Source organism: Canis lupus, chromosome 8 (genome assembly GCF_003254725.2).
Source record: "Canis lupus dingo isolate Sandy chromosome 8, ASM325472v2, whole genome shotgun sequence".
NCBI lineage: Eukaryota > Metazoa > Chordata > Mammalia > Carnivora > Canidae > Canis > Canis lupus.
In genome coordinates, this window is record NC_064250.1 from 2289056 (window position 1) to 2311333 (window position 22278).

The window sequence follows — 22278 nt, forward strand, 5'->3', positions numbered from 1 at the left end:
GTGGAGTGAGGGTGGGGTGGGGGAGGGAATCTGTGTCAGTTCATCTCATGTTTTCAGCTCTGCCATTTCAACTTCAGACATGTCGAGGCCATGACCCTATATCCAAGTAATTATTCTCAGAACAGGGTAGGATTTTTCTGGGCATTGTGATGTCACCATGAAGCTCAATAGAAAACATGGTTTACAAGCTGCCAATTGTTATGAATAAAATCCCCGAAAATTACTGCCATTGAATTTTTTTCAATACCGCAGATATCCTCCCTCTTCGTACATCCATGCTGAGAGTGGAGAGAACAAGAATGTAGAGAAGAAGAAGAGAGGAAAAAGTAAGGAACAGAAATAGAAGGAAAGGTAGAGGACAATGTTGACTTTGACCGGCCATGTGTGACTTGGCCAGACTCAGCTGTGTAAGTGAGCAGGTGTCCACCAGTTGCACAGGAGACTAAGAGAGCTGGAAATTAAATTAGAGAGGACGTTATGCAGACATCTTATTTTTCTCTGACCAAATTCTGTTTGGAATCATTATCTATGCAGATGGGAAATGTCTCTATTGGTTTCTAGAACGATCTTGATATCAGGAAATTGTAGATATTTCTGCAATACCCAATGCAGACTATCAGATGGTTCACCACGATCAACTATTATTATATAACTGAATTCTCACATTGTCTGTCCAATGATGCAATTTTGGGAATGGAGTCACTCTTCCCCATGATTTATCAAGGTTCTGCATAACCCAGAGACGCTGATACTTCTAGAAATATCATCCACCTTTCCTCACACACTAACCCATACATTTCTTATGTAACGTGTTTATGAAAAGAAAAAGAACTCTTATATCTTTCTATATTGGAAATATTGCCCCTCTCCCTCGGCAGTGTTGGCAAGTGCAATTTTGAAGACATTACTGTGCAGTGTCACTGGGGCACTGTGGGAGGAGTCTCGAGGTTTGTGACTGATGGGACTGAGGTGTGCTTGGTGCCCCGTGATTCTAGTGGAACAGATTGAGTGTAAGAACAGAGTTTCTCTGGACCCAGACTCTACACTCTGTAGAGTAGGGGTGAAGGCACCTCATTGACTAGACAAGGAATCATGAAGAGAATCTGGGATGCTCTGCTGGGGCTCCTGTGGGTCCATGTTTGCTGTGAGTGAGGCGATCCAGAATGGGGCCTGGGGAGTGGTCCAGGGCCACAGTGGTGGGGGAGCTGACACTGAGCTCATTGGTATTTCTTGGGATGTTTAGAGATTGAAAGCTGCATCAGTGTTCTCCAGTGATATCGTTTGTGTTTGTTTTTCCTTTCTGGCAGTAGTGACAGGGATGAAGGTGGAGCAGAGCCCTTCAGCCCTGAGCCTGCAGGAGGGAGCCAGCTCTATTCTCAAGTGTAATTACTCTAGCGCAGTGAGAAGTGTGCAGTGGTTCCGACAGAATCCCGGGGGCGGCAGCCTCACCAGGCTGTTTTACATAGCTTCAGGGATGAAGCAGAGCGGGAGGCTAAACTGCACACTGAATGCTAAGGAACGGTTCAGCACCCTCCACGTCGCGGCCTCTCAGCTGGAAGACTCAGCCACCTACCTGTGTGCGGTGGAGGCACAGTGCTCCCTGGTGATCTGCAGCCTGCCCCCAAACCGCAGCTGGGCCTGCAGCACCAGCACTTCCCTGGGGAGGGCATTTGCCCCCACAGCAGCCTGTGTAGTTTTACAATTTCAGCTTTCTCTTACAATAATTTTTTCCTCCTAAACTTAGGTGCATCAGTGCTGTTGTTTGACTTACTTTTCTTGCCCTTTTTCTTCCCAGAAAATTCTTTGTAGGTAAAAACCTCTCTGAAGGATCTTGAAGCAAATGACACAGATGCCTATATCCAATGCCCTGATAAATAAATTGATCTCCGGGCACTACCTATAAAGTACCTCTAAAATAATAGAAATAGAAGAGGCTTGAAAAAATAGATACCCGTCAACAGATAGAAAGAAATACCGAAATTCTTACTTAGCCTGTAGGTGGTCCGTGTTCAAGTAAATGTGAAGAGAATGTGTACAATGTTCTTTCAAGTCTCTGTTAGCTTTTTCACTCTTGGGAATAGAAATGGAATTACATATTTTTATTGAAGTCCAGGAATTCTACTTATCCCACTACATATATTTTCTGTTTCAGTAATATAATCCCTGGTAAAAAAGTAGTTCATTTTATACACGAACAAAGGGAAGATTTTAGAGTGTAAGTGACTTGGTTGAGCTCATATTATTCCTAAGTTAATAATCTGAGGTGACAGGAGAGCTTATCCTCTGAGTACCTGTTATCGAATGCCTTATAGAAGCACAAGTCTAAATGACTTCTACTGATCAATTTATATAATGTGTGGACATATATCACTGACCACGGTATATCCTTTTAAGGCATTTTTAAAGACCATCTTGTGGAGAAGAGCTTGTGGAGATTTTCATTCTGTTCCATGAAAATGCATTGCTCTTCCTCACGTTTTGAATGAATCTACTATCTACATCATTCCCAGGTTGGGAATGGAGCAGAAAGCTTCCAAGACTGTGCAGAGGAATCTCTTCTCTGTTGTAGCCAGAGACAAAGACTTCTGAGACCAAACTCAAAGTTGAACCTATCATGTGGTCCAATTACAGCAGAAATTGAATTCCAGCCTGTGCCGGTTTTTATGTTCATGCAGAACATTGGTAGGAAGGACTGGGACTGTGAAAAATCAGATGGAGTTAGCTGGACAGACTCGCAGTAGCTGGGAGCAGAGGTAGCTTCTCGAATATGTGACCTGACAATCACAGAGCCCGCAACTCTCCCAAGGACCCCTGCCCTTCATTGAATGCTGTGAAATCCTAAGAATGTGTTGAAATTCCTAATGATTTTATCTTCGTACTTGTCTTTAATGAGTGAGTCCCAGAAGTGGGAGGAATAGGTGCCTGAGCAGACGCTATACATAGGGCAGCAGGACACAGGCAGGAACACGTGCAGGCTCAGGTTCTGGGTCACAGCAGGCTGTGTGTGAAGTGAGCTGTTGGCAGGACCCCCTGCTGTGCCTGTGCCTGCTTTGGACTCTCTGGGGCTTTGGTATTCAGCAAGGGGTGTAGTAAAGTTTGTTGGGAAATTTTTTTTTAATTTTTATTTATTTATGATAGTCACACAGAGAGAGAGAGAGAGAGGCAGAGACATAGGCAGAGGGAGAAGCAGGCTCCATGCACCGGGAGCCTGATGTGGGATTCGATCCCGGGTCTCCAGGATCGTGCCCTGGGCCAAAAGCAGGCGCTAAACCGCTGCTCCACCCAGGGATCCCCTGTTGGGAAATTACTACAAAGGAAAGTGTATACATGGACATTTCAAAAGGGATTTGGCAGTTTCTTACACAGCGAAACACTCATACTATGTGATCCAGCAGAGGCCTTCCTATTTTCCCAACAAGGTTGAAAATTTATGTGCACACAGAGTTGTACACAGGTGTTTTATGGAAGTTTTATTCACATTTGCCAAAATGAGGAAGTAAGCAGTATGTTCTTCAGGAGGTGAATGAATAAATAAATGGTGGTACGTTTAAATAATGGAATATGGTTGACGCTAAAAAGACAGGAAGTATGAAGCCATGAAGAGACAGGGCAACCTCGTATACATTTTACTCAGTAAAAACAACTAATCTGAAAGGGCTATATAGGGTATGATATAATCCCATGATGTTCTGGAAAAGCCAGAAATATGGAGGTGTTAAGATTGTGGTTGCCTAGTTTTGAGGGGAGGCAGAGGGATGAATAGAGCACAGGGTATGTTTAGTGGAGTGATCCTGCTCTGTATGATAGTAAGTGTTGGGTACATGCTTTATACATGTGTTCACACCATTAGAAAGTAGAACAGCAAGTGGGAACTCTAGATATTGTAAGCTTTGGGTGATGTGTTTCATTGTGAAATTTGTCATGGGGAAGATGATAAATGGAAGGCTATGCCTGTGCAGGGGCAGGAGGTGCACTGGAAACCTCAGTACATTTGCCTAATTTTTCTTTGAATCTTTTTTGAAATAGTTGAAAAAAGAAATTTTTTAAAAAATCAAATTCATGGGGTCCCTTCGTGGCTCAGCGGTTTAGCACCTGCCTTTGGCCCAGGACGTGACCCTTGAGTCCAGGGATCGAGTCCCACTTCGGGCTCCCTGTATGGAGCCTGCTTTTCCCTCTGTCTGTGTCTCTGCCTCTCTCTCTCTCTCTCATGAATAAATAAATAAAATCTTAAAAAAAATCAAATTGAGAGAAATAAAACTAATACGTGTAAAGAGTTAAACATTTTTAAAAAATGTTCCCTTTGAAACAACCTAAACACACCTTTATGCTGTTTTTTTTTTTGTTTTTTTTTTTTTTTTTTTTTTTTTACTAAATATGCCCAATTTTCTTTCTTTTAAGGACTAAGTCCCAGTTTCTGAGGAGGCTCAGGGTGGGTTAGGATCAACATTAAAACCACTAGATCACATGTGTTTGTGAAAATGGTCCTGGGGTTCCATGATGCCAGCAGTTTCATCCCTTGATGACACCAGTCCAGAGTGCACACAACCATCTCAATAAATATTTGCTTTGTTATGTAGTATAAAAGAAATTTAGAGGTGGAAAAGCCCTTAGAAATCCTTTGGTCCAGCTTCATTTTTATACAACAGAGACTGCATTCAGGATGACAGTATGGAACAATTAGGTAGTGAATGAGCTGGACAAGAAAGAGAGTGCATTTTCTCACTTCCTACCTAGAATTTTCTCCCCTGCCTTTTTGTTGTAGGACCATTGCTGGGTGAAGACAAAGTGTCTAATGCAAGCCCAGTCGTAGCTCTGCCATGTGTGTCTGAGAAAGTCGTGGTCCAATCAGTTGGAACTCCCGAATGGAGAGTTCCAATTTGGGTAAATGTCTGGGACCTTGGGCAAGAAAGGAGACTGGGGCTGAGCCACTGTTATTCTACCAGGAAACTCATCCATCACTCACTGTTTCTGTAGGAGAAAGCGAATGGTGATGCTGCCATGTGAACACCTACATATATTTCTAAAGACTTTCCCCAACATAGCAAATAAATTTTGTACGCAGATGGGCATCCCTTGAAGGAAGGATGAGTATTATAATCAAAACAACACACTGTCTGCAAAAATGATCACTGGAATTGGAGCACTCATGCAGCAGGCAGTCATTGAGATGGCATAGATAAAGCTTTTCCTAGACAACTCTTAAGTCTTAACTCTTAAGTCAAACAATATTGTATGAAATCATCATGGTGCCTGGAATTTCACACAATTTACCTTTCGATAGTTAATTCATGGAAGGAGTCATTCATTGGAATGTTCACGTTCATATCATTATATTCGGTTAGTAGAGCCACATGTGAAAAGTGCAGATATTGACCTAAGTATCTTTCTCTGAGAAGAGGAAATTTGCCCAGAAAGACTCGGAGAATTCTTCTTTTATGGGGAATAGGAGAAAGAATGGAAGATTCTCAGAATGAGAAGCTTTCCATGTATAAAAACACATTTCATATATACACGTATATTTACGTATTGAGTTGATATTCTTCACCATAACTGTCTTTAAATCTTTCAGAGCGGGAGAGGAGGAAGAAAGAGTAGTTTTATTCTTTGTCATTTCAGAGGATCCATTTGTAGGAATCATGGGACAGGGGCTTGACTTTTGGAAATGAGGTAGTCTTGGTTTTTCTGAGACCCTTTATCTTGATCATTCTTTAGGGCCAGGTTCCTGTGGGCACCATTCCCATAGCACTCAGAATTGTATTTTTTTATTTATCTATCTATCTATCTATCTATCTATCTATCTATCTATCTATCTAGATTTTATTTATTTATTCAAGAGTCACAGAGACAGAAGCAGACACATTATGTGGCACATGGAGATGCAGGCTTCCTATGGGTAGGCTGATGTGGGACTGGATCCCAAAACCCTGGGATCACAACCTAAGCCAAAGGCAGATGCTCAATCACTGAGCCACCAGGGTGCTCCACTCAGAATCTTTATAATTGCCTGGATTCATTGTCACAGAGGTCATCAGAAACTTCCAAGAAATAATATGAATGAGAAAGGGGTTTTGGCAAAAAGAATACTGGAACTCACCGGACCGGAGACTTTATCAATGAGTCTTGGGGAGCAGACACTCTAGTGGAGTTTAGGAGATAGATGAAGGAGTGTGGAATGTGAACCAGTTCGCCAGGAAGTAGGAAGCATGACAGGTTAGAAGGCTAATACTTCAAAAGAAATTCTCCTGAGGCTATGAGTCAGTAATTACATTGGAGGACATGCCGTACATTTTGACTGGAGAAAATGAAATCTCTTCATAATAAAGTCATATGGTTATATTTTCTTGAGGTTGCAGGTGGATGTTTCATCAGAATTTCTACTCTGTCTTTCAGTACTTTGCAGAATATAAGACACATAGCATTCAAGTGGTTTTACAGATTGACAGATTTCTCTACAGAAATTTGTCTGTCAGAGGTACAATTAAGAGAAAAACATTTCCCTGATGAATTGAGTCGAGATGTGGCCACTGACAGTAGTGCACTTGTGCTGACACAGAACACACACAGAGCATGTGGAGGGTTCATTCTAATGCATTCTGATTGACCAGGCTCTGTCAGAAGCAGGAGCTTTTTCTTATTGGCTGGGTGGACGGTGTGGGAAAGTACTGTTAGAGTAAAGAAGGGGCAGCCTGAGAGGAGAAGGAGCTCAGCTGGCTGAAGGCTGCAATTCTGAAGCTCTGAAGCTGATCAGCACTGAGAGGAGCCATGAAGACATCCATGAGAGCATTAATCACGTCCTTGTGGCTGCAGGTGAACTATGAATTGAGCGTTTATGGGAAAGAGAGGATATTAGTGGATATTCTTCAGAAGTCAAGAATGGTTTTACTCAGGCTTCCTCCAATTAGTGCAAAAAAGAGAATTTGGAAATATTGTCACCTGGAATCTGTTCTCTTTGTTCTGACCTTTTCTTTCTGCATAGGGGTCAGCCAAGGAGAGAATGTGGAGCCGCATCCTTCTACTTTGAGTGTCCAGGAGGGAAACACCTCTGTCATCAACTGGAATTATCCAGACAGTGGCTCTGGAAACTTCCCTTGGTATAAGCAAGAATTTGGGAAAGGTCCCCAGCTCATGATAGACATTCGTTCCTCTGTTGCCGAAAAAGAAGACCAAAGACTCACTGTTTTCTTGAATAGGATGGCCCAACACCTCTCCTGCACATCGCAGGCACCCAGCCTGAAGACTCACCTGTACTTCTGTGCAGCGAGCACACTGTGCTTCCGAGGCACCTGCTGCCTCCACTCAACCCTGTGTGATGGTTGTTGGTTATTTACTAATTGTCTTGTTCTTACTGGGAAACTCTTGAGATTAGATTCGTGTAAAACATTTTACACAGGGTGAGCTAGTGCTGTCACCCAACATGTCAGTACACTGGATTCTTTCCCTCCTTATAGTGCTAACTCCTGTGCAGTAGAATCAAGGCAATTCTTGATTGGTCCATTTCCCCGAAGCCTGAAAATGGAGTCAGAGGGAATCATGCTTCTATATTATTAGTTTACTTCATCTAAGGTCAAGTTAGAAGTGAGAGAGAGGGTGCCATTTCTATAGGCCTGAATGCTTGATCACAAAGGGGAGAATTGATGCGGTGAAAGAAAAAAATTGCTTTTTCCAGAGTGTGCAGAGAGTACATAGCTCAGATCCAGACACATTCAGACTTGAAAGCTTCACCATGGTTGGCGTATTTGTTTCCTCCTGCCTTGGGACAATGTGGTACAAACTCGATGGCCTCTCTTGATCCTATGAGGCCATGCTGGGTGGTGAGAGTTTCCCTTTTGCTTGCTTTGTCAAGGATGTGTTGACTGAATTTGTGTAATTTCTCCCAGTCTGGCAGAGTGAGGCTGCTTTCTGCACATGCTCACTAGCCACTTCCCGAAGCTCACTCTTCTTGTCCTCCTTGGTTGGGTGTGCTTGTAGCAAGCCACAAGGTGCGAGATGGATGGGTGAGGCACTCAGTGTTGTGTGTAGTGTTTACTTTAACTAGGTTTGTTTGCTGTGAGTCAGTTGTACTCACATTTAGTTTTCAGAGAGGCCTGCTCTGTGACGTAGTTTGTAGTAGTGTCCGTTCCATCTTATTAACAGCTGTGGCATAGGAGAGCTCAGTTTGCATACAGGAGGTTTACCTGCTTCCTACCTGTCTTATCCACTAGTGACCATACTTAGGAGCTCTTGGGGGGACACCGTGAAGGAGCAGGGAGTGGATTTTCCTCTTTGTGTGTTCCTGCCCCTCACTTCAACACTCTCTCAAAGCACTTTTTTGCCAACCTATGGCTCAGTGTGCACACTTCCCAGCACTCTTTGTTTGACCAATGTTCAACAGTGCAGTATCCTCTTTCTCTGTATTTCCTTCCTTCCACCTTAATTCCATTCCCATAGGACCTTAAAATTCCGATGGTAATGGATGGTTGATAATTGGTCTGGCACTGCACCACCGTCTTATATTTGCTTCGATGGCAGATCTGTAGTGTAGATCTCTTAACGAGTGTCACCTTGAAATTTTCTTATCATTTTATTCATTTGTTGGAGAGCAAGAGAGAGCAGGAGAGAACAGGAACTGGGGGGAAGGGCTGAGGGAGAGGGAGAAGCGGACTGTCTGTCAGGTAGGCAGCCGACACCAAGCTAGATGCAATGAGCTTGGGATCCTGACCCCAGGTAGATGCCAGGTAGATGCTTAACTCAGCCACTCAGGAGCCCCCCCTCACATTTTTAAAAATTTAATTATAAAATTCTACCATTTTAACAATGAGTTTTACTATTTTAACATTTTTTGTGTATATACTTCAGTAGTATTAAATCCATTACATTGTTGTTCAACCAGCACCACCGGCCATTTCCAGAATACTTTTCATCTTGAGAAACTGAATATTTCTGCTCATTCAACAGTAACTCCCCATTATTCCATCCCTCCAGTCCTTGGAAAGTACCATTGTGCTTTCTCTTTCCATGTGTTTCACTACTTTAGATACCCCAAAGAAGTGGAATTATGCTATCTTGGTCATTTTGTGACGTTTCATTTGCCATAATGTCCTCAGGGTACATCCATCTTTCAGTACTTAAAAAGTGACAGTCGCAGTTCTAAATATTGGGGTACAGTGCCAAAACCACAGACTCACTCAGCAATGACTTGTCTTCTTTATACTTTTTCTGTATTCAACCCCAACCCCTTTTCTGGCAGTCAGGGGGTTATAGGCTGGTCCACAATGGATACATGAGAATATTACAAGGTACAGTAGTAAAATGCTCTATCAGATTGCTACTCTGTCAGCTATAAAAATGCCCTGGGATGCTTTGTTAAAGAACTTCCATATCCGGGGGTGTCTGAAGAGGAAAATAGACCTGAGAGTTTGGATTGTTGTTTTTCAGAGTTCCAACCGCCACCTGAAGCCTGCCATGTGCCTCATGGAGTCTGGGATGAAACAGGTTGCTGAGTTTGGGAGACCTGTGGGCAACACACACCCATTTCAGTCCCTGTCCACTAGGGGATGCAGCTTCCTATCACAATCACATTTCCTGTGTGAACTGAGGGCTTTCACTAAGCATTTCTTTGTCACTCTGTGTTTCTTCACGTTGAAGAATGAGGAACGTTATTTAGGTGACACTCCAGAGATGAAGTGTTCTTCAGGCATCGTGATCGTCTTACTCTTCATGCTTGCTAAGGGAAATACCTCATCAATTTACATTTTTTTTATTTCCCATTGTGTCAGCAAAACCTTTAAGAATAATTTTTCCAAGAGCTTTATGCCTGCTCAAGGTGACTCAGGTCTCTTTTCATTATCCCTAGGACAAACCCATGGAGACTCAGGGACCCAGATGGGAGGCTAAGTGACCCTCTCAGAGGAGGCTTCCCTGACTATGAACTGTTATTATTCAGTGTCATGGTCCTGCACTCTTCTGGTACGGCCAGTATCAGGGAGAAGGTCCACAGCTCCTCCTGAAAACCTTGACAGACAAGGAAAAGGGAAGCAGCAAAGGTTTTGAAGCCACCTTGGACAAAACATCCAAACCCTTCCACTGGAGAAAGGCTCAGTGAAAGTGTCAGACTCAGCTGTGTACTACTGTGCCCTGACTGACACGGTGACGGGGACTGTAGAAGGAGCTGAGAGTGAACTCTGATCAGACAGGGGCCTGGATGCTGAGCCTCTCTGACTGATCCACTCTGGTTCCAGCACAGTCCATGGTTGCTTGTCCCTTGGTATCTGGTTGATACAAAATCATACAAATGGATGGAGCATAGGAGCCAGAAGTAACACTCCCCATCTGCTGTTCATTAGTGATATTGAAAACACTTTGACGCCAGTAGTTCCTCAGGCAGGGCATAAGCTATTTCAAAATAAAATCACATAAAAATGACGTGGTCTTCTGCTCATGCTTGCAGTGAAACTCCAGCCCCTCAATTGTTCAGACCATCCTGGTGAGTATTATTGTGTCTTATGACACTTTTAGATAGACACAGTGTGCCCAAGAACGTGGCATCTGCCCAGTGTCTTCCTGATGCAGTATGACAGGAGAGGTGATGGCAAACCAGGTTTTAGCAGACAAGGAAGGGAAGGGAAGAAAGGAGAAGGAACACATGTACCCAATCAGGGAAAAGAGAGGCCTAGGGCCTTTGCTCTTCTTTCTTTTCTAGTGAATCAGGTGGTAGACACGGCCAGATATCAAATGAATATGTGAGGGCAGAAGCATAATAGGCTCATGTCCTGGCCAGTTAAATAGATCAGTTGGCTTTCTGACAGTTAGAAGTCAAGTGACATAGTTTTCAGTGTCCAGGATATATTGTGAGAGAGAATGCTCTTGCACTATGTTTCCTAACAATATAGATAGATAGGTGACACTGGGAAGGAAATTGTATAGATTTCTCTAAGTCCTGTTTTTCCCCTTCTCACAGAGGCCAAAGACCATGGGATTGGGAGAATGCATGGGAGCGTGTGAAGTTGTGTAAGGCTAATATAAAAAGCAATGTGTGTATTGTACTGTCAAACTGCCATTATTGTTGCAATCTCCTCTATTTTTAATATATTATATATGTATATATATATATATATAATTTATTTTAGAAGGAAAGGAAGAAATACAGAGAAAGATCGCAGAGAGGGGCAGAGGGAAAAGGAGAGTTACCAAACCATATACCCAGTATGTATATTTGTATTATAATAAAGTATAAATAAATCACTCTATATTATTTAGTGATCGAAACGTAGTAAAACATCTAGAAACATCAACTCCCAATTGGCAAGACGACAAAAGAGTTAGATAAGAAGTGATGAAAGGGTCAGAATTGGGAGTGGTAGTCAAAGGACTTTTACTGTATATGTAATGTGTTATTATTTTTAATAATTCATGTACTCACAAATTCCTCCTATCGTTAAATGTAATAAAAACCACCCAAGGTTTATCCATCTTCTCTTCTATTTTTGTCACCAAAAAGTAGAAAGGAGAGAATGGTCACCTTCTTCTTAAGATTTTCTCAAAACCTAAACTATACATATTTTCCATCCTCTGGGGTCACATAGTTTTTAGTTTTCACTCCTCTTAGGGTCCTACTCTTTGACCCTATTATAATTATTTTTATTTTTGTCTTCCCCATACACTGTAAACAGAATATTTTCCACTTTATATTATTTATTATTGTTTTAATTTTATTTCCAGTTAGTTAACATGCAGTGGTATATTACTTTCAACTTACAATACAGTAATTCAACACTTCCACAAAACACCTGGTGCTCATCACAAGTGCCCTCCTTCATCCCCTCACTTATTTAACCCACCCTGCAGCCCTCTCCCTCTAGTAACTATCAGTTGTTGTTGTTGGTGTTTTAATTAAGAGTCCGTTTCTTGATTTATCTCTTTCTGTCTTATTTTTTTCCCCATTGCTTGTTTGGTGTGTTACTTAAATTCCTCATGAGTGACATCATATGGTATTTGTCTCTCTCAGACTGACTGATTTCCCTCAGCATATACCATCCATGTCATTGCAAATGGCATGATTTCACTCTTTTTAATGGCTGAATAACATTCCATTGCACTTTTATATGTTCTGAACCTTTAGTAAATTACTTCATTGAAACTAAAAGCTGAATAAAATTTACGGATTTCTTCTGAAATCATGTCAAGAAATTAAAAAATCGCACAAGACGAGATTACCGAATTATTTGTGATATCAATTTCCATGCAATTATATTTTAAAAGTAGGATTTGTTTCACTTTTATTTTATTTATTTTACTTTTAATTGGAGTTCAATTTGCCAACATATAGCATAACACCTAGTGCTCATCTTGCCAAGTGCCCCCCTCAGTGCCCGTCACCCAGTCACCCCTACCCCCCGCCCACCTCCCTTTCCACCACACCTTGTTCGTTTACCAGAGTTAGGAGTCTCTCATGTTCTATCTCCCTCTCTGATATTTCCCACTCATTTTCTCTCCTTTCCCCTTTATTCCCTTTCACTATTTTTTATATTCCCCAAATGACTGAGACCATATAATGTTTGTCCTTCTCCGATTGACTTACTTCACTCAGCATAATACCCTCCAGTTCCATCCATGTCAAAGCAGATGGTGGGTATTTGTCGTTTCTAATGGCTGAGCAGTATTCCATTGTATACACAGACCACATCTTTATCCATTCATCTTTCGATGGATGGACACCGAGGCTCCTTCCACAGTTTGGCTATTGTGGACATTGCTGCTAGAAACATCGGGGTGCAGGTGTCCCGGCATTTTATTGCATCTGTATCTTTGGGGTAAATCCCCAGCAGTGCAATTGCTGGGTCTAGGGCAGGTCTATTTTTAACTCTTTGAGGAACCTCCACACAGTTCTCCAGAGTGGCTGCACCAGTTCACATTCCCACCAACAGTGCAGGAGGGTTCCCCTTTCTCCACATCCTCTCCAACATTTGTGGTTTCCTGCCTTGTTAATTTTCCCCTTTCTCACTGGTTCACTTTTAATCCTCATTCAATCTAAGCCTCTGACCATCTGCATTTCCTTCATCAGGAAGCTTGGAATGAATGGGGCAGGGGCTCTGTGTCTGTTACTTGGTCTGAAGTGCTCCTGGCTGACCACTTCAGTCCTCTAGGGGGCACTCTAGGCTTTACAAGATACAAAGACTTTCTGAGGATGCAAGGGTTGAACAGAGAGACAAAAATCTCTTATAGAGAGACAAAAATCATTTGAGCCAGTCCAGTTATAGATTGAAAAGGTGGGGGCGTGGGGGAAAAGGGTTTGTGTAAAGTTGATCTCAGGCTTTTAGTTCTGCCATTTCAACTTCAGACATCTAGAGGCCATGACCCTATAAATCCACTATGCAGATAATCCTTCAAAGATGCCAGGATAGGAATTTTTCTGGGCATTGTGACTATGAAAACTCAACACAAAACATCCCATTACCTGTTTTCAATTTTTTATCAGTAATCCCCCAAATATTGGCCTTGAAACTATTTCAATACCCCAGATATCCTGCCTTTTCATACGTCTCTGCTGAGAGTGGAGGGAACAGGAATGAAGAGAGAAGAAGAAGAGAGGAAGAAGTGAGGAACAAAAATAGAAGGAAAGGGAGAGGACAATAATGACTTTGATCAGCAACATGTGACTTGTCCAGGCTCACAGTGTGGGAGAGCAGGGTGTCTACCGTTTAAACAGGAGAAGTGGAAGATGAAAGCTAAATCAGACAGAACATTATGGAGGCATCCTATAATTTGCCAAACAAATTCTGGTTGGAATAATTTTCTGTGTAGATGGTGACTGTTGGTCTTGGTTTCTAGAACTCTCCTGATTTTGAGAAATTGTAGTTACTTCTGCAGTACACACTGCATGCTATCAGATAGTTTTCCTCTATCACTATTTTTTATATAACTGTCTTCTCACATTGTCTGTGAAACTGCACTTTTTGAATGGAGCCGCTCTTCATTATGATTCTTCAAGGTTCTGTGCAACCCCCACTGAGACACTGACTCTTAGAAATATCACTCACCTTTCCTCACACACTAACCCCAAAATTTCTTACACAAAGTGTTTTATGAAAAAAAAAAAAAAAACCTTCTTGTCCTCCTATATTGGAAATATCGCCCCTAGCTGCCTGCACCGTTGGCAAGCACAATTTTGAAGACATTACTGTGTCCTGTCACTGGGGCATTGTGGGAGGAGTCTCGAATTCAGTGAAGGATGGGGCTGAGGTATGATTGGTGCTCAGTGATTGTGGTGGAACAGATTGACTGTAAGAACACAGTTTCTCGGTAACTAACACTCTGCACAGTAGGGGTGAAGGCACCCCAATAACTGGACAAGGAATCATGAGGAGATACTGGGGAGCTGTGCTGGGGCTCCTGTGGGTACATGGTTGCTGTGAGTGGGGGCATCGGGACCAGGGCTGGGGAGCGATCTGCAGTCCACAGTGTGTGGGGAGGGGAGCTGACACTGAGGTTTGAGAGGGTCCTACATCATCATGGTTGTGACTTGGGATATTTTACAGGTTTAAAATCTGCATCGGTAACTCCCCAGTGATATCATCTGTGTATGTTTTTCTCTTTCAAGCAGTAGTGACAGGGATGAAGGTGGAGCAGAGCCCTTCAGCCCTGAGCCTGCAGGAGGGAGCCAGCTGTACTCTGAAGTGCAATTATTCTAGTACTCCGGACAATGTGCAGTGGTTCCGACAGAATCCCGGGGGCGGCAGCCTTACCAGGCTGTTTTACATAGCTTCAGGGATGATGCAGAGCGGAAGGCTAAACTGCACACTGAATGCTAAGGAACGGTTCAGCACCCTCCACGTCGCGGCCTCTCAGCTGGAAGACTCAGCCACCTACCTGTGTGCGGTGGAGGCACAGTGCTCCCTGGTGATCTGCAGCCTGCCCCCAAACTGCCGCTGGGCCTGCAGCACCAGCACTTCCCTGGGGAGGGCATGTGCTTGCACCGAGCTGCACGTTTTCAGATTTTCAGATTTATTTACAGCACTTTTCCATTGTAAAATTAGATCCATCAGGGTTGTCGTTTCACCTAATCTCGTGGCTTTTTTCCCCAGAATACCCTTTGCAGGTAAAAAACTACCTTGGAACCGTTCGGGCAAGTGATGCAGATGCCCATATCCAATGCTCTGGGAAAACAGATTTCCTGAAAGCTAGCATATAAATTATATGTACATTACTCAACTGGAAAGCCTCGAAAAAATGGATGGTCATGAACAAATAAAGAGGTGACTACATTTTTTAGTTATTTGTAGGGTTTTTTTTTTTTTTTGAAAGAGAATGTGTACAATGTCTTTCCATATCTGTTCAGCTTTTTAGAATAATCTTATTGGGGGTCACATATTCTACTTATGACATGTATTTTCTATTTCAGTAAGATAATAAACTGCAAATAGTAGTTTTGTTTCATGCAGGAATTAAGGGAGGATTTTTGAGAGTAAGTGACTGGGTTACTTATATTATTTATACTTATTCATATTATTCTAAAATTAGTGAATCTGAAGTGGCACGAGAGCTTATACGCTGAGTAGCTGATAACAGAAGATCCAGTAGAATCACAAAACGTGAATGATTTCTATTGGTCAGTTTGTACACTGTGTTGACATATATTACTGACAAAAGTATCCACTTCAGCCAATGCTAAATAGCACTTTGTGGGGAAGAACTCATGGAAATTTTCATTCTGTCCCATGAAAATTCATTGCTCTCCCTTGCATTTTGAATGAATCTATTACTCATGATTTTGTGACCATTCCTGGTTTGGGAAAGGGAGCAGAAAGCTTCCAGGACTCCACTAACATTCCCTTCTGTGTTGTGGCCAGAGACAAGGACTCTTGACTCCAAACCCAAAGCTGAAACAGCACAAATTGAATTCCAGCCTGCACTCGTTTTTATGTTGGTGCAAGGGTATTGATAGGAAGGACCAGGATCCTAAAAAGTCAGATGGAGTTAAATGGAGAGTCTTGCAGAAGCTGGAAGCAGAGGTAGCTTCTACCTCTGGGTATGTGACCTGTGCAGTTACAAAGCCCCTTATTTTCCCAAGGACCCCTGCCCTTCGTTGAATGCTGTGAAATCATAATGATGTGTTGAAATTCCTAATGATTTTATCTTCATACTTGTCTTTAATGAGTGAGTCCCAGAAGTGGGAGGAATAGGTGCCTGAGCAGAAGCTATACATAGGGCAGCAGGACACAGGCAGGAACACGTGCAGGCTCAGGTTCTGGGTCACAGCAGGCTGTGTGTGAAGTGAGCTGTTGGCAGGACCACCTGCCGTGCCTGTGTCTGCTTTGGGCTATCTGGGGCTTTGACGTGCATCAAGGGGTGTACTGAATTTTGTTGGGAAATTACTACAAAATGCAGATATATACATGGACATTTCAAAAAGGGATTTGGCAGTTTCTTACACAGCGAAACATACTCTTAACATATGGTTCAGCAGTGGCCTTCCTGAGTAGTTACCCAAAGAGGTTGAAAATTCATATGCACATGCAGACTTGTACACAAGTTGTTTATAGCAGTTTTATTCACACTTGCCAAAATGTGGAAGTATGCAACATGTCCTTCAACAGGTGAATGAATAAATAAATGGTGGAAGTGGTGGTACATCCAAATAATGGAGTACGATTTGGTGCTAAAAAGACAGGAGGTATGGAGCCATGAAGAGATAGGGGAACCTTTCATGCGTTTTACTAAGTGAAAACAGCAATCTGCAAAGGCTACATAGCGTATGGCTATGATCCTATGATATTCCGGAAAAGCCAAAAGTATGGATGCAGTAAGAAGATTGTGGTTGCCAAGGGTTGAGGGGAGCAGGAGGAGGGAATAGAGCACAGAGCATGTTTAGTGTAGTGACTTTACTCTTTATAATGCATGGTATGTACATGCCTCATATATTTGTTCAAACCCATAGAATGTGCAACATCAGGAGTGAACCCTAATTAGATTGTGGGGTTTGGGGATATGATAATGGCAGTGTAGGCTTCTTCATTGTGAAAGGTGTCATGGGGAAGATAATAATTGGAAGGCTACACCTGTGTGGGGACAGGAGGTGCGTTGGCATCATCAGTACATCTGTATCATTTTTCTTTGAACTTGGTTGGTTGAAAAAAGAAAGTCTTTAAAAAATTAAGTTGAGAGACATGAAACTAATATGTATGAACAGCTATAGCATTTAAAAAAATAGTTTCACTAGAAATATTACCTAAGGACACCTTTCCCCTGCTTTGTGAATGAGGTTCCCAAATCTTCATTTTGAAATGATCTAAAAAATTGTATAGACATCCCTGGCTGGAAATTTTGAAACTCAAGCTCAACTTTCAAGGAGAAAGCCAGAATCCACACAGCAATTAGGCTGTTTTAGAAAGTATTTCTCGCTTTCCATATTAATAAGCCCAATCCATCTCCTCTAGATTATCTCGATTGTGGAGATTTTTTCTTTGTTTCATATGATACATAAATTATATGTAATGGATATGTAATATATAAGAAATATATCTCCAGAAGAACCTTCTGCTTACTCATGGCTCACCATGGAGTCCCTGGTCTCACTGCCTGTGAAGCACTTTATACTCATGAATAAAGTCCTATTTTTTTTCCATGTTAATTTGGACTTAGCTCTCCTTGATACCATATTGATCTCATAAAAAGAATAAAAACCCAGTTAGGATCTGATCCTGTGGAGGGAGTGTCTGCTTCTGAAGAGGCCTTAGATTAGGATCAACTTCAGACCCACTAATTGTATGTGCTTGTGGAAATGGTCTTGTTGTTCCATGATGTGGGCAATTCCACCCCACTCCATTCTGACACCAGTCCACACTGCACACAGCCAGTTCTCAATAAGATCGTTTCTGTTAGATAGTGTCAAAGAAATTTAGAGCTGGAAGAGTCCTTAGAAATCTTAGAATCCAACTTCATTTTATACAATAGGGACTATCTGAGATGACAGTAGGGAACAAACAGGTAGTGAATGAACTGGGCTAGAAAGACAGTGGGTGTCCTCACTTCCTCCTTAGCATTCTTTCCTCTGCCTCCTTGCTGTAGGACCATCCTGCTGGGTAAAGAGAAAGTGTCTAATGCAAGCCCAGCCATTTATGATTGCAGTTTGGGTCTGAGAAAGTCGTGGCCCAATCAGTTTGAACGCCTGAATGGAGAGTTCCACTTTGGGTAAACGTTTGGGACCTTGGGTAGGAAAGGACTCAGGCTGAGCCACTGTTATTCTACCAGCAGACTCATCCACCACTCCCTGTTTCTGTAGGAGTAAGCCAAAGGTGATGGTGCTATGTGAACACCCACCTGTGTTTCTAAGTACTTTCCCCAACATAGCCAATATATTTACTATCCCAGATGGGCATCCCTTGAAGGCAGGATGAGTATAATGAGCATAACTCACACATTATCTCAAAGAAATCATTGAAATTGGAAGACTCCTGCAGTTGGCAGTCCATGAAGATGATAGATGAAGGTTTTCTAGGCCAATGCTTTGACCATAAGTAAAACACTATTCTATGAAATAATCAAGAAGCTGAGAATTTTGCCCAAGGAATGGCCTTATCTGTGTTATAGGTAATACATGGAAGAGCATTTTTCCTATGAATGGTCATATTCAGACCATTACTCCCAGTTCTGAGTGTAACATCTCAAAACTACAAGTATTGACCTAAATTTCTATCTTGGAGAAGAGGGAAATTTGCTTAGAGAAGAGTTTGAGAATTCTTATTTTGTGAAGAATGGGGAAGAGAATGAAAGATTCTCAGGGTGAAGAAGGTTTCCATACATAAAAATACATTTCATATATACACATTTATGTATATATTGAGCTGATATTCTTCACCATGGCTGTCTTTAAATCTTTCAGGGTGGGAGAAGTGGAAGGAAGCTGAATTTTCGTTTTTGTCATTTCAGAAGATCCGTAAGAATGAATCACAGGAAAGGGGGCTTCAACTTTTGAGAATGAAGTAAACTTGGTTTCCCAGAGACCATTTCTCCTGATCAGTTCTTTAGAGCAGATTTCCTATTGGTATCATTCTGAGGACACAGAATATTTATGCTTCCCTGAATTTATTCTCACAGAAGACATAAAATTTCCAATAAACTAATGTGAATGATAAAGGGATTTTGGCAGGAAGAGATAATACTGGAAACTCACATGCCTGGAGAAATTTATCAATGAATCGTGGGGAACAAACACAACAGCTTTGGAGAAATATGAAGAGTATGGTATGTGAACCAGTGATGGCCAGCAAGTGGGAAGCCTGCAGGAATAGATGGTTATTACTTTAGAGGAAATTCTCCTGAGACCATGAGTCAGTAATTGCATTCGAGGACATACCATCTCTTTTGATTTGAGAAAATGAAATCATTTGAAGAATAACGTTACACATGGTTATATTATCTGAGATTTCAGCTTGATATTTCATCAACATTTCTACTCTGTCAATATCTTGTCAAATATAAGACACACAGCATTCAAATAGTTTTTTAAAAGCATGTCAGGTTTCTCTATGCAAATTTGTCCAATCTTGGCTCAGACAGTCTCCTGTAGTTGAAGCACTGATAACAGATGGAAGCTACCCCTGCTCCATTGTCATTGAGAGCTGTTTCCTTACTTTTTGTCATACTCATCTTAACTGAGGGAAGATTCCACATTTTGACTATTGGTACCATCAGTCCTCTGGGAATTGCAAGGTCATGAGCAACACCCACCTAGGAGGAGCAAGGTCTGAGATCGGAGGCATTTGAAATGTCAGATGATCTTGATCTTGTCTCTCTTACTCTAATCTTTGCATTATGTGACCTTTTACATGAGAATGGAATATTTTTCCATCTCTTTGTGACTTCCTCAATTTCTTTCAGAAGTGTTCTATAGTTTTTAGGGTATAGATCCTTTACCTCTTTGGTTAGGTTTATTCCTAGGTATCTTATGCTTTTGGGTGCAATTGTAAATCAGATTGTCTCCTTAATTTCTCTTTCTTCAGTCTCATTGTCAGTGTATAGAAATGCCACTGATTTCTGGGCATTGATTTTGTATCCTGCCACGCTACCAAATTGCTGTATGAGTTCTAGCAATCTTGGGGTGGAGGCTTTTGGGTTTTCTACGTAGAGTATCATGTCATCTGCAAAGAGGGAGAGTTTGACTTCTTCTTTACCAATTTGAATGCCTTTAATGTCTTTTTGTTGTCTGATTGCTGAGGCTAGGACTTCCAGTACTATGTTGAATAGCAGTGGTGAGAGTGGACATCCCTGTCTTGTTCCTGATCTTAGGGGAAAGGCTCCCAGTGCTTCCCCATTGAGAATGATATTGCTGTGGGCTTTTCATAGATGGCTTTTAAGATGTCGAGGAATGTTCCCTCTATCCCTACACTCTGAAGAGTTTTGATCAGGAATGGATGCTGTATTTTGTCAAATGCTTTCTCTGCATCTAATGAGAGGATCATATGGTTCTTGGTTTTTCTCTTGCTGATATGATGAATCACACTGATTGTTTTACGAGTGTTGAACCAGCCTTGTGTCCCGGGGATAAATCCTACTTGGTCTAGGCGAATAATTTTTTTTAATTTATTTTTTATTGGTGTTCAATTTACTAACATACAGAATAACACCCAGTGCCCGTCACCCATTACTCCCACCCCCCTCCCTTCTCCCCTTCCACCACCCCTAGTTCGTTTCCCAGAGTTAGCAGTCTTTACGTTCTGTCTCCCTTTCTGATATTTCCCACACGTTTCTTCTCCCTTCCCTTATAATCCCTGTCACTATTATTTATATTCCCCAAATGAATGAGAACATATAATGTTTGTCCTTCTCCGACTGACTTACTTCACTCAGCATAATACCCTCCAGTTCCATCCACGTCGAAGCAAATGGTAGGTATTTGTCATTTCTAATAGCTGAGTAATATTCCATTGTATACATAAACCACATCTTCTTTATCCATTCATCTTTCCATGGACACCGAGGCTCCTTCCAGTTTGGCTATCGTGGCCATTGCTGCTATAAACATCGGGGTGCAGGTGTCCCGGCGTTTCATTGCATTTGTATCTTTGGGGTAAATCCCCAACAATTCAATTGCGGGGTCGTAGGGCAGGTCTATATTTAACTGTTTGAGGAACCTCCACACAGTTTTCCAGAGTGGCTGCACCAGTTCACATTCCCACCAACAGTGTAAGAGTGTTCCCTTTTCTCCGCATCCTCTCCAACATTTGTTGTTTCCTGCCTTATTAATTTTCCCCATTCTCGCTGGGTTGAGGTTGTATCTCATTGTGGTTTTGATTTGTATTTCCCTGATGGCAAGTGATGCAGAGCATTTTCTCATATGCATGTTGGCCATGTCTATGTCTTCCTCTGTGAGATTTCTCTTCATGTCTTTTGCCCATTTCATGATTGGATTGTTTGTTTCTTTGGTGTTGAGTTTAATAAGTTCTTTATAGATCTTGGAAACTAGCCCTTTATCTGATATGTCATTTGCAAATATCTTCTCCCATTCTGTAGGTTGTCTTTGAGTTTTTTTGACTGTATCCTTTGCTGTGCAAAAGCTTCTTATCTTGAGGAAGTCCCAATAGTTCATTTTTCTTTTGTTTCTTTTGCCTTCGTGGATATATCTTGCAAGAAGTTACTATGGCCGAGTTCAAAAAGGGTGTTGCCTGTGTTCTCCTCTAGGATTTTGATGGAATCTTGTCTCACATTTAGATCTTTCATCCATTTTGAGTTTATCTTTGTGTATGGTGCAAGAGAGTGGTCTAGTTTCATTCTTCTGCATGTGGATGTCCAATTTTCCCAGCACCATTTATAGAAGAGACTGTCTTTTTTCCAATGGATAGTCTTTCCTCCTTATCGAATATTAGTTGACCATAAAGTTCAGGGTCCACTTCTGGATTCTCTATTCTGTTCCACTGATCTATGCGTCTGTTTTTGTGCCAGTACCACACTGTCTTGATGACCACAGCTTTGTAGTACAACCTGAAATCTGGCATTGTGATGCCCCCAGCTATGGTTTTCTTTTTTAAAATTCCCCTGGCTATTCGGGTCTTTTCTGATTCCACACAAATCTTAAAATAATTTGTTCTAACTCTCTGAAGAAAGTCCATGGTATTTTGATAGGGATTACATTAAACGTGTACATTGCCCTGGGTAACATTGACATTTTCACAATATTAATTGCCAAATCATGAGAATGGAATATTTTTCCATCTTTGTGTCTTCCTCAATTTCTTTCAGAAGTGTTCTATAGTTTTTAGGGTATAGATCCTTTACCTCTTTGGTTAGGTTTATTCCTGAGTATCT

At 41.7% G+C, this 22278-nt stretch overlaps 1 pseudogene and 2 gene segments (V, D, J or C); all 3 read left to right on the forward strand.

Moving 5' to 3' along the window:
- LOC112657482 (T cell receptor alpha variable 9-2-like) overlaps nucleotides 1-22278 on the forward strand; it is a 55704-nt gene that overhangs the window by 9065 nt on the left and 24361 nt on the right.
- Nucleotides 990-15240, forward strand: LOC112657656 (T cell receptor alpha variable 22-like). The segment is given in 2 exon segments: nucleotides 990-1144; nucleotides 14579-15240. Coding segments are annotated over 2 exon segments (582 nt in total).
- Nucleotides 8735-11039, forward strand: LOC125755648 (uncharacterized; annotated as a pseudogene).